Here is a 13,706-nt window from a genome sequence, read left to right on the forward strand (position 1 = left end):
TCCTTTTCCAGCCACCTGTCTTTTTTTTTTTTTTAACTTTTTAAATGTTTATTTATTTTTGAAAGAGAGAGACAGAGCACGAGTGGGGGAGGGGCAGTGAGAGAGGGAGACACAGAATCTGAAGCAGCCTCCAGGCTCCGGGCTGTCAGTACAGAGCCTGATGCAGGGCTCTAATGCAAGAACCATGAGATCATGACCTGAGCTGAAGTTGGATGCTTAACCAACTGGGCCATCCAGACGCCCCAGCCACCTGTCTTGATTCTGCTTGCCATCATCATCTTCTCTGCGGCTCTGCATATATTGTTCCTTTTGCCTACAATGTCTTTCCCAAGCAGTGGGAAAAATCCTATCTGTCTTTTAAGACCTGGTGTGTATTTCCTTTCTGAGAGAAGTCTCTTCTAGGCTGATCTAATCACTGTCTTTTATGCTTCTGTGTCACTATACACATACATTGTTTTAGCATTTATTATATCGAAGGCAGAGGGGCTACTAACATCTTAAAGCACCCAACGTGTGTCAGACCCTGTGCAAAATCTTTTATGTGTTTTCCTATTATATCCTCAAATTAACTGTGACAGGTATCATTATAGTCACTGTACACTGAAGAACCAGACAAATAGCTAAAGTGAAGTCAAACCCAAGCCTGTTATTTCAGCAGTGTGATCATCTTTTCCCTATTTGTCCCTATGGCACATATACAGCATACTGAAGATACTCAATTTATGTCACCTGAACAGTCAAATAAATAAATTTAGTAACAATCCCATAATAAAAGGCTCTACAAAGTCCCATATCTTTTAGGGTTTGGCCTGAAGTCAAGTATTTTTCATTTCTTACAGTTTGGATTTGGTATCTTCATTACTTATAGAAAAACTTGAATTTTCATTTCTTCCAACAGCGGGATGGTAATTTAATGATTACCACCACCATCAAGCTGGAAACACAAATGCTGACATTTGACAGTAATGTTTTTCCCTTTCAAAGTTGCTTTAAGTAAATACCAATGGTGTATCCAATTAAGTAATTATTGAAAAAGCAAATGATGTATCTTTAAAACTTTCCAAACAATAAAAAAAAAAAGCACTACTTAAAACCTCTTTTTCTGCTCAATCTGAGCCATTATGAAATGTGAAAATTCCAGGGTGCCTCTAAGAAAATCTTAATACCTCACACATGCTTTACTTAGACTGCAGCACATATCTTTAGATTTAGGATGGCGGTGAGGTCAGTGGCTTTCAAAGTGTAGCCCCAGGAGCAGCAGCAGGAGCAGCAGCAGCAGCAGCAGCACCACCACCACCGGGGAACTTGTGAGAAGTGCAAATTATCAGGACCCACACCACCCCAGACCTACTGCATCAGAAACTGTGGGCGTGGGGCCCAGCAATCTCTGTTTTAACAGCCCTCAAGTTATTGTGGTGCATGGTTACATTTGAAACCAATGGGGCACACCAACTGCATCGTTTGGATTCAGGGATGTTACTTACTAAGAACTGATAAAATTTGGAAAATATGACCAGCTCATTACAACATCTGTGAAAATATAAGCTGTATAGTAAGGGGTCTGCCATGCCACAGGGCCTGGGCTGCCCTCAAGCCCACATACGGTGGCATGGAGCCAAAGCAGAGAATCTCATTTCACAGAAGAGACGCCAAATCAGTCCTTGGCTCTCTCTTCCAGGAGGCAGATAAACACACCACAGCCATACTCAATGAAGAGTGAAGCCATTTATCGATCTGCAAGAACTATCTGACATAAGTAACTCCAACCATGTGCTACTTAAATTGCTTTTTTCCTAAATAAAACAGTAACCTGTAGTACATGTGTTTTATTACTAGTGGAGTACAATATTCTATCATCCACTTTCAACTACCTATGACAAGACTACTCTTTCCAGGAATATATTACTACTATTCTGCTTGCTTTGTTATTATATGGACTTAAGGAAAACAGGAACTTGCTAGCATTTTGACAACTATTTGGGGGTTATGTAAAAAGCTTATTTTTGTAAAGAGTATACAGATAAACATATAAACTTGCTAACATTTTGCTCGAAAAAGTGAAGGCATTAAGTATTCACTTCATTTTTATTTATACTTTTCTAATAAAAAAGCTGGTAAGAGGATCTGCCCTATCATAAGACTTTGCTGTCTTTGCCAAAGAAAATGCCAGGCCTGGTAGAAAAGGCTTACTGTAAGTCAACAGGGAGGCAGACTTAGAATCAGATGAAAGAATACTCGGGGCATATCTTTGTTTAAAAGTAAAAAGTACTGGGGTGCCTGGCTGGCTTAGTCGGTAAAGCATGTGACTCTTGATCATGCGGTTGTGGGTTCGAGCTGCATATTGGGTGTAGAGATTACTTAAAAATAAAATGTTTAATGTCATTTGCAGCAATGTGGATGGAACTAGAAGGCATTATGCTGAGTGAAATAAGTCAGAGAAGGACAGATACCATGTTTTCAATCATATGTGCATCTTGAGAAACTTAACAGAAGATCATGGGGGAAGAAAGGGAAGGAAAAAAGCTACAGAGAGGGAGGGAGGCAAACCACAAGAGACTCTTAAATACAGAGAAAAAACTGAGGGTGGATGGGGGGGGCGTGGGGGAGAGGAGAAAATGGGTGATGGGCACTGAGGAGGGCCCTTGTTGGGATGAGCACTGGGTATTGTATATAAGCCAACTTGACAATAAATTATATTCATAGAAATAAATAAATAAATAAATAAATAAATAAATGAAACGTTTAAAAATAAATAAATTAAGAAGTACAGGGGATATAAAGAAATCATCCCATTTGTTACAAATTTGGGATAGTGGTTCTTGTTTTTATTGGCAGTTCATTAATTTTGCTTACAATATGAATGAGAAACAACAATTTTAGGCTTCCTAAACATAAATGTTTATGTGAATGATTACAAGTGAAAATACAAAAACTTCATTTACTCTTGTGTTCATTAACAGTGCAACACTGTGGGAAGAATGCAAGCTTTAGAGTCAGCCAAACCAAAGTTTGAATTCTGACTCTGGCAGTTGTGAGCTATGTGAATCTGGTCAATTCTTAACTTCTCTGATTTTCAGTTTCCTCATCTGTATACAACCAATTTGTAGGGCTGTTGTATGGATTCAAGAGAACTATTTACAATGTGCTTTACAGAGTAGGTGATCAAGAAAGAGTTATTAAAGAAGGAAAGAAAATGGATACCTAGAGAACTGAGGCGGGTGGGCCGTTTGCCCAGCCAGCATTATGGATTCTACTACTGGGTCTCAATCTCAGTAACCATCTTCTCTTATATCACCTACATGTTAAATAACTACAGACTGCTTGCCCCCAACTCCACCCCCACCCCAAAATTTCCACAATACTTGGAAGGAAGACAGAAAGAGACAGCATTAAAAAAACAAATATTCCCTGAAAACAAAGTAATGATATAGAGCTACACCTTGGTGAAAGCCAGAACAAATCACTTGAAGAGCTTTATTCCATCTACAGTGAGGGTAAGAAGAGTATCACCATTTATTCATTTGATCCTGTTTCTTCCTCACACTATCATAGCATTTCAAAGCAACATATTATTTACTGCTATTAGGGTGTTATGGATTTGCTTTTCTATGTTCAAGCCCCTCTGCACTCACCAGAATGCAGCAGGCTACTTTAGCTAAAGATCCAGGGCCATAAACCTTGTTCAGTGCAATAAGATCACTTTAATAATACTCTAATCTTGGAATGCAGTTATAAAGATAGATGATGGCCACTGAGTGCTACTTCCAGACAGAAATGGCTCTTATGCAACCTGAAAGATATAAAAAAACTTAGCATCTAAAAATGTGTTAAAAAATTCTCATATTCTGCCATTCTATTTTACATACCTGAGAATTTTTTTAGGGATCTGTGACGGAGAAGAATGACTCCTTTTCTTCTTCTCTGAGTCCTGTAGTAACCCATCCTCTGTCCCATCTTTTTCTACAAGTGCTGACTGGTCTGCTCTGGCCTTCTGATCCACACTGAGCTGGCTTTGGGCAGGATCACACCTGTACATAAAGACAATGGCTGGCTTCTCACTGGACTGTCCTTTTGCCTCTGTGAACCAGTGATGGCGCTGAACTGGAGGAGGCGGCAGCATGTGGATGACTGTGCCATCCAGGCCCACCAGTTTCCCTTTCTCTCGGTCTTTCTCTTTGTCATCCTCCTCGTCTGTTTTCCGGCGGCGGAAGAAGCTTTTAAATGATATCCAGCGTTTAGGTTTTGCATCAGCTGCCCGCCTGCTGCCTTCAGAGTGCAAAACTGATTCAGCTTCCGTTGACCTGGTAGGACTGGTTGGCTTGGTCCAGTTGGTGAAATGCCTCTGCAAAAGGTTGCCCGCATGGTAAGGGGAGGAAGTAGAACGAGGTGGGGGGAAGGGAGGGGGTGGCTCACCCTGGGAGTTAGCCACTAACTTGGAGAGAGGGGCAGTGACTGGCTTTGAGAGTGGATCTTTCCGTACTCTGGCAGTGGGACTTTCTGTGGTCTGAGGGGCTTCAGCCTCCCCACTGGGCTGAGACGTAAAGAGAGACTTGGGTCGGACTGGTGTACTCTTAGCAGCATCAGCATCTGGAGGGACTGCATAGAGCTCTTCCACACTGCATGCTTTAGGGCCAGACTGGGGCATTTCTGGAGGAGACTGTGGTGGTTGGATAGAAGCCACAATCTGAGAAAGCACTGTGCTTGCTTTCTCTCTGGTGCTGGTGCTGCTGCTGCTGCTGACCGTCTGAGACTCCTGAGTGCCTTCTATTTGGGCCACAGGTTCTTGAGTGGTTCTCTGGATCTTTGTTGGGGAGCTGTGGCCAGAACTATAACTTTTCTGTGGTGAAGACTGACCTCTGTTCAGACAGCTGTTAAACTCCTGAACCTTTTGAGCCACTGAGCCCCTTTTACGCTCTGTGCTACTTGAAAGCCCTTTGGCTTGGGGGCACTCAGTAGGTTTGCTAGTGGTGTTATCGGACAGTTTTTCAGTTTCTATTTCTTCATAAGTATGGCTTATTACACTTGTGGTTTTTCCCTTCACTGAGAGTTCTCCACTTGTTCCAAGAAAACTTTTATAAATGGCTAGATTGTCATATGCATTTGGGTTGATTACAATGGGAACTTTGATGGCATTTTTAGAACTCCGAGCATAGGTTGGCTCATCATGAATGATGATTGGAAAAGGTGGCATACCAGCATTGTTATAACTATTAAATTTTATTTCAGACAAATTGGGTGACTTAACAGGGATGGTTTTAGAGGAAATGTTTGTAGTTGTCGGTGAAGTAGGTGCTGACTTGTGACAGTTTTTCCTTGGAGGGACATTTGGTCCAGTTCCACCACCAATTAATTCCACCTTGGGTATCTTTTGTCGTGGACTGGTACTGGAAGTCCATACTTCCTGGTATCGTATTGCACTGGATTTTTGGAAGTGGGCACTTATTTGTCCTGACGTCGATGCAGGTGATGTCATCGGAGAGTTTGGAGTAGAAGAGGAGATTTTTGTCTTGGGGCTGGTAATAGGGCCCTCGAGGTGCTCAGTGGCCATGGCTGCCGACACGTCCACGATAGTATATGGCTTGCACAGTGGCTGTTCCAGATTCACAACTCGGTAGGGCTTTGCTTGCTCTTCTACGGGGACAAGGTTAATGGTTACTGCTTGCCCAGCAATATCGGTAGAGGCTTTACTTTCTTGCTTCTCAGTCTGTACAGCAATCTTGCCGTCCTTCTCTTCTAATCGGAGAGCAAGGACTGCTTTGTGTGTTTCTGGAACTTTTACTGAGCTTTTAGGTGCTTGTGAGGAGTCCTTTTCCTGATTATTACCAGAGAGACTTTCATAATTGGGCTCATTTTCCTTCATGTCCTTAGAATTTCCCGGGTTACCAGGAGATACTCCTCCATTACAGATCTTCTGGGATAAACCACTGGCTGTCTCAGAACGTGACTCTTCTGTTAAAGAAGAGTCTGGTGATGTAGAGTCAGATGACACCATGCTCTGCATGCTTCCTGGTCCACAGGAGACCACAGAATTCTCTTCATAACCATTTAGGATTTCATCATAACTGTCATCATAGTCTACAGCACAGATTCTCTGCAGAGACTTATTTCGCAGGGGGACAGTATTCCATTTTTTGTCCACAAAGAATCGAACAGGAGACAGAGTATTTGCCCTGAAGTTAGCAAAGCGGGGCTGCCCTCTCATGCGAATCTCCATGGCCAGCAGCTCTTCGTCACTCTCATCCCAGCTCTCATGCTCCTCCTCCATGTTACTGAAAAGTACATCTTCCTCACTCTCCTCACCACTAGAAAACTCTGGGTAACAGAACCGGCCCCCTTCATTACTGATCACTTCTGTGCTCCCACTCAGAATAACATGCTTGCCCTGAGTATCCTTTATACCGCCCATCATGCAACTTGGTGGAAGCTTTCTTTCCAATGATCTTTTATAGCAATCATTTATTCTTCCTAAGAATGTTTCTCTAGAGTTTGTTTCATTTCCTCTCATCTGAGGGGTGGTATCCAAGCCTGCTATCTCTTTTAACACATCAGTTAGACCATTATTGTTATTTGGTATCTTCTTTGCACTATCAATATTGCCATAGGGCTTAGGAACATGGCTAAATCCTTCAATATCATCTTCATTATTATTATTAAGTGGTTTCTGATTCAAGGCCGTCCTGTTTCGGTTCCACCCTATGATGACAGGTTTGTTCTCACAGTGTTCTTGGATACTAAGTTCACCACATACACTCTGCCCATCTGCCACCATCATAGTGGGTTTCACAGCTATAGTGGGTTTTTTAGCCACAGGAGGACGGAAATTCCCAGTGTTCCTCATGCGGTGGTTATTACTGTGATTGGCATTAGTTTTCACATTGCCATGGGTGGCGGGTGCCTTCTCAGGGTCTGGGGGGAGCTGGTGTAAGCTTTTAGGCTTAAAGCAGTTCTTGCATTCACCAGGTTTCCACACGTGTTCAGTAAAGGTGTTACAAGCAGACATTTTTAAGAAAAGACCTTCACAGACAATGCTTTCCTTTCAGTGCATAGCAAAACTTTCATCCATCAGTTTTCACCTCCCCTATGTATCATAGCAGCTCTTGTAAGTATGATCAATCTGTGGGAGGGAAAAAAAAAAAAAGAAAATCTAAATGGAAAAGGCACAACGAGGCTTATCATGATGAATGACTTAAAAAAACTGGCTCCACTCCTAAACTTTTCTTTAAGTGAACAGATTGAAAGATTAATTAATTTGGGTGCTTTCTGAGCTCCTTAAGCCAGTTAGCATTTTGGAAAGTTTGTCTTTCAGCCATAATTTTTGTATACTCTCATTGAACTATATATAATCTTTCACTTGATATCTATGTGGCAATGCTACTGTGAACTTCCCCTTCTGGAAATGAGTTTCAAACTGCTCTTTTTATTATCTACGACCTGTGTGATACTTCTTAGTTCACTGTAGGTTCCTCCTCCACCTGCCCTTTTAATTTTGGCTACCTCATAGACTCCTCAATCTGAGTGCATTCAAACTAAGCCTCTGGCTACCCCTTTTCTCAACTGCAAGAAACTTTTCTACTCTAATCAGCCCTCCTCTACTCTCCAGACCACCTCCTTTCTCTGTCTTTACCCTATTTCAGTTAATGTCCCCATCATCTACTTAGATAACTAAACTCAATTCTTGACACCTCTTCCTTCACTTCTAACTCCACATCTAACTCCTTAAATTAGTCTTGCCAATTCTATCGATTACATTTCACTGGAACTCTTTCTTGTCATTACCAGACCCTGCTAGCAGTTCAGATATTCACCATCTTTTGCCTAGATTCCTGCAATAAGCTGTTAACTGATCTTCATGCTTGCAGTCTCACCCCACTCCAATCCAATCTCTCTACATTTGCTACTCAAAATGTGGTCCCCACATAAGGAGTATCAGCCTTATTTGGGAACTTGTTAGAAATGCAGTATTTCAGGTATAACCCCAGACCTACTGGATCAGAATTCATATTTAATGAGATACTACCATCAGATTTACCTTTCTGAAAAGCTAAGAGGATCAACTTACTACCTAGCTTAACTATTCTGTGCTCAGTCTTACCTATGCACTGACTCTCAAATGTCAGTGTGCAGACTAGGGGTTGCCAGCTAAGTAAGAACCACTTGGGGAAGCACTACACACCTACATAGTCAATCTCTGAGGGAAGAGTCCAAGAATTTGATTTTTTAAAACAAGTTCTCCGTGTTTGTTTGTTTTAACAAGTTTTAAGTGCACTGAGGTGTTGGAACCTCTGAGTTCTAGGAAGGAACACAAGCCGCTTAGGTTTTCATGATTTGGTCTTTGCCTCCCTTCTAGCCTTATGTCTTAAACATCAGCTAGTCTGATTAATGTTGTAAATCCCACTGGGCTACTCATTTCTCCTTGATACTATCAAAGCCACTTAGACATACCTCCATGAACAAGCACTTTCATTACAAAAAAAAAAAGTTTATGTATTTATTTTGAGAAAGAGAGAGTGTGCATACGTGTGTGCAAGCCGGGTAGGGAGAATCCCAAGCAGGCTCCGTGCTGTCTGCTGTCTGCTGTCTGCACAGAGCCCAAAGTGGGGCTCAATCTCATGAATCATGAATCATGATTTGAGGCAAAATCAAGAGTTGGTCACCTAACTGATTGAGCCACCCAGGTAGGTGACCTGCACGTTCATTTTTAATTGTCTGTTTACTCACTAGTTTTTGAGCTTTTTAAGGTCTGGGCTCTATCTTGTTCATCTCTACATGTCTAGCATAAGGAGCTAAATAAATACGGTTTGACTAAATGTGCTGGGTTTAAAGTTTATTTAAAAAAAAAACTAATCTTGTGACTCTCCCTTTTGTCTTAGGCACAGAGCTGCAGACTTTCCCACAGAATATCACTACAGTGTTATATTTCTAATTTGGATATTATAATAAAGTTGGCAGTAGGCATGTATGTGTAAGACTATTTTAATGGCTAGAGAGTTTAACTTTACTCATGTATAATGACAGCAAAAAAGATCTTTCGTTTCATTAGAAATGCAGACTTTCTGTCGAGTCTCAGCATGTGTGTAAATAAAAGAATATTTTCTTTAGCTTGCATGTGTGTGCACACGTGTATGTGTGCACACACATGCACACACACACACACACACACACACATACACACAGAGCTAAGTCCCTTGTGAACAATACTCATAAAGCATTCTGCCTCAGTGAAAGAAGTACAGACTTAAAGATCAAAGTATTCCATACAGAGAGCCCAACAGCCTGGCTGAAACCTAAGTTCATTCTTTGCTGGAGATTATCAAATGGCTCATTTCAATATGGTAAGAGTATATTTTTCAAGTGTTTGTTTGAAAACATTTATTTAGTCCTTCAGATATTCAAAAAGCTATCCCTTAGTTGATAAAAGCATTTCCTGCTAGTCTGAGATTGGAACATTTTGAGCAAGGGAAAGAATGGCATAAAATTAGGCTGAAAAGGAAAGCAGGGGCCAGATCATGCACGGCCCTTTAGGCTTTTAAAGATTACAGAGTTTATCTTAAGAGGAGTGGGAAGACACTGAAAGGTTTTAAATAGGGGAAACAACATGATCCAATTTGCATTTTAAAAAGCCAGCTCTGAGGAAAATACAAGAAATACGTAGCTACAGATCTAACAAAATATGTACAAAATCTAAAATCTCTATGTAGAAAACTACAAAATGCTGATAAAAAGGTATCAAAGTGGACCTAAGTAAGTGGAGAGAGATACCAAGTTCTCTCAGTATTATGAAGACGTTAATTTCTCCCAAACTGCTCTGTAGATTCAACATAATTCTAAAAAAATCCAAGCAGGATTTTTTAGGAGAAATCAACAAACTAATTCTAAAATTTATACAGAAAGGCAAAGGAACTAGAATAGCCAAAGCAATTTTGAAAAAGAACGAAGTTGGAGGACTCATATTACCTGATTTTAAGACTTAGCGTAAAGCTACAGTAATCCTGACAATGGGGTACTGGCAAAAGATAGAAACATAAATGGGGAAAGTGGGGCAAACAAATCTAGCCTGCTGTCTGTTTCTGTATGTCCTAAACTAAGGATGCTTTAAATTTTTTCAAATGATTAAAAAATCCAAAAGAATAGTATTTTGTGACAAGTGAAAATTACATGAAATTCCCAATAGAGTGCCCATAAATAAAGCTTTATGGGAAGATAGCCAGGCTCATTTGTTTGCATACTGTTCGTGGAGGCTTTATGCTACAGTGGGGAGTTGAGGAGCTTGGGACAGACTGCATGGGGCGCTCTCATCACTTTGCAGTGCTTTCCTTAAAAAAATTTTTTTTTTAATGTTTATTTATTTTTGACAGAGACAGAGAGAGACAGAGCATGAGTGGGGGAGGGGCACAGAGAGAGGGAGACACAGAATCTGAAGCAGGCTCCAGGCTCTGAGCCGTCAGCACAGAGCCCGACGCGGGGCTCAAACCCACAGACCGCGAGATCATGACCCATGTGCCACCCAGGTACCCCTCAAATTGCAGTTTTGACCCATGTGTCATAACCCATGTGTATCGCCCATGTAAAAGGACATTTTTCCAAGATAAAAATGTCAAATTTCACTACAGATATGCATCAATAAACATTTATAATCAAGTTTGATAAGAGGAAACACTAACTTTGCATCCTAATTAAGCAAAATGTTATCCCTATCCCAAAAAAGAATTCCACTGTTTGTATTAGTAGAGCTGTGTTTCAGAAAATTGTACTCAATTCCTGTATTTTGAAATTTGTTTTAAAAATTCACGGAAAATTTTTTTCTCTTGTTATACAAGTACTTACATAATATCTCCAATTTTGCCTTTGGGCCTATAGAACCTAAAATACTTACTATCTAGTTCTTTATAGAAAAACTGTGCTGACCCCTGACATAGATCAAAACAGGCACAGAAAGGAGTCCAGAAATAGAACCATATGAATATAGGCAACTGATACATGCCTCTATCAGTGAATATTCTTTTCAACAAATGTACTAGAATAATTGGATATCCATAGGCAACAAAGTAAACCTTGATTCATACCTCACATACTGTATATGGAAATTACCCCAGATCTAAGCATAAAGTGTAAAGCTATAGTGCTCGCTACAGCAGTACATAGACTAAAGTGTAAAGCTATAGAGGTTTTAATAGGAAAAAACAGAAGAAAATCTTTGTGACCTTGAATTAGGCTGAGTTCCCAGATACAATATGAAAGGCATGATTCATTAAAAAAAAAAAAAAAAAAAAAAAAAACCAGACAATTTGGATTTTATCAAATTTTAAAAATGTTTGCTCTGACAAAGATACTGATAAGAGAATGAAAGATAAGCCACAGATGAGAAGTTTTTTGCCAAGTACATATCTGACAAAGGACTTTGTATCCAGAATATATGAAGAACTTTCAATATTTAATAAAAAGAAAATATCTGATAAAAAGTCGGCAAAAGGTTTGAGCAGTCACTTCACCAAAAGTACATGGATTGCATATTAACATGTGAAAGGTGCTAAATATCCTTAGTCATACAGAAATGCACATTAAAACTGCAGTGAGCTGCCACTATGCATCTATTAGAAAGGTTACAATGAAAACAAAATCAAATACTGAGGGAGAATGTGGTGCAAGTGAAATTCATATGGTGCTGGTGGGAATGCAGATGGCACAGCCACTTTGGAAAACAGTTTGGCAGTTTCTCATAAAAGTTGAACATGAGCTTTCCATGGGACCCAGCAGTCTCACCAATAGGTACTCACCCAAGAAAAATGAAAAGTTATGTTTGCATTATAGCCTGTACACGAAGGTTTATAGGCAAAAACTGGAATAATCCAAATGTGTGGTGGTGGTTATAGGACTCCATGCATTTGTCAAAATTTACAGAACTGTACACTAAAAAAAGATTATATAAATCAAATCTTAATACATCTGACTTAAAAATAAAAAACAGCTCTGGCTGCTATATGGACAATAAGCTGGTGGAAGACAGGAGAGAAAGCCGGGAGACTGTTCGAAGGGCTGCTGTTGGCAAAATAAGATATGATGAAGATCTGAATTAGGATGTGGCATCATGGAAGGCAGAGAAATGTAGATTCACGAATGACTAGATTCTGGAGAGAGTAATAGATGTTGAGATTTGGGGGTTATGTACTTAAATGATTTGTGGGGCCGCTTACTGAGATAGACAACACTGGAGGAGATGATGCAACTTTTTGGCAATAAGATTATTAGTCCATATTTTGTTACCATATAATAGAGAAAACAGGTGAATTTAGAAGTCTGGAACACAGAAGGGAATTCTGCTGTTCTTGTGGGTTTGGGAATAACTACAGAAATATCCAGGCTAAAAAGAAAAGAAGAGTGAGCTGGGGAGGTGGTCTTGGTGGGTGAACCAGGGAGAAGAGAATAACTCTTAAGAAAACTCAAAAATGAATAAACTGAGGGTTGATGGGGGGTGGGAGGGAGGGGAAAGTGGGTGACGGGCATTGAGGAGGGCACCTGTTGGGATGAGCACTGGGTGTTGTATGGAAACCAATTTTGACAATAAATTTCAGGAAAAGGAAAAAGAAAAATAAACATTTTATTCATTCAGCAAAAAATCCCCAAAAACAAAAAACCAAAACCTAAAAAATAACAGTCATAACTGTGTGACACAGAGCCAGATGAGGAGATTTCATGAAGGGGGAGAAGACAACTATTTCAAATGCTGCGGAGGGGTAATGGGGACTGAGGACCTAAATTGCCCATTGAACTTGGTAACATGAGCTCATTGGTGACTTCAACTGTAACTATTTTGATGCAGCAGTGGGGATGGAAAGCAGACTGTGGTCAGCTGAAGAGTGAGAAGGTAGAATGAGTAATTGTAGACAACTTTTGGAAGAGTTTATGTGGGAAGTAGAAGAAAGAAAGAGCCAGGCATATATGGGGAGGAAGTGCTGTCCAGAAAGGATTTCCTTAGTTTAAGATCGCAAAAACTAGATCATGTTGAGTATTAATACTAGAGAAAGACACAGGAGAATGGGAGATGCTAAAGAGACAGGAAAAAGACGTAGATAATCCCAAACCTAAGAATGTTAAAACTGAGCAGGCCCCCGTTTGATCCTTCTGTGTTTTTTTGTTTTTTTTTTTTTTTAATTTTTTTTCAACGTTTATTTATTTTTGGGACAGAGAGAGACAGAGCATGAACGGGGGAGGGGCAGTGAGAGAGGGAGACACAGAATCGGAAACAGGCTCCAGGCTCTGAGCCATCAGCCCAGAGCCTGACGCGGGGCTCGAACTCACGGACCGCGAGATCGTGACCTGGCTGAAGTCAGCGCTTAACCGACTGCGCCACCCAGGCGCCCCGATCCTTCTGTTTTATGGATGAGGAAGGCTAAAGCCCCCCTGAAGGGCCATGCTGTGAATGAGAAAAGACCTGAGAAAGAACTGAGACTATTCAAGGCTACAGCAACTTATAATATGTTTTGTTTTTAAATAATTTTTTCTATTGTTACATGAATTTTTTTCTTTTGTTATATAGATGCTCACTGTGAAAAATCAGAAAAGCATAAAAGAAAATAGAAATCATGTGTAATCCTATTACTTGGAAGTAACTTCTATCAGTAGTTTAGGGCAGTCCGTGTCAATCACCAAGAATTTTTAAAAAAAGATATTCCCGGGGCGCCTGGGTGGCGCGGTCGGTTAGGCGTCCG

At 40.4% G+C, this 13,706-nt stretch overlaps 1 protein-coding gene across 8 annotated transcripts in view; it reads right to left on the bottom strand.

Moving 5' to 3' along the window:
- PEAK1 (pseudopodium enriched atypical kinase 1) overlaps positions 1-13,706 on the bottom strand; it is a 316,915-nt gene that overhangs the window by 71,760 nt on the left and 231,449 nt on the right. For 7 of the 8 annotated variants that reach the window (XR_007153014.1, XM_047862946.1, XM_047862945.1 and 4 more), the window contains one exon: positions 3,867-7,114. Coding sequence is in view for 7 of the 8 variants with exons in the window: in XM_047862946.1 (XP_047718902.1) it covers positions 3,867-7,000 (3,134 nt within the window). In the remaining variant the exon portion in view is untranslated. Of the gene's footprint in view, positions 1-3,646; positions 3,791-3,866; positions 7,115-13,706 lie in introns of those variants that run through there. The other variant, XM_047862949.1, reaches the window with a different exon arrangement.

Source organism: Prionailurus viverrinus, chromosome B3 (assembly GCF_022837055.1).
Source record: "Prionailurus viverrinus isolate Anna chromosome B3, UM_Priviv_1.0, whole genome shotgun sequence".
In the NCBI taxonomy this organism is placed as follows: Eukaryota; Metazoa; Chordata; class Mammalia; order Carnivora; family Felidae; genus Prionailurus; species Prionailurus viverrinus.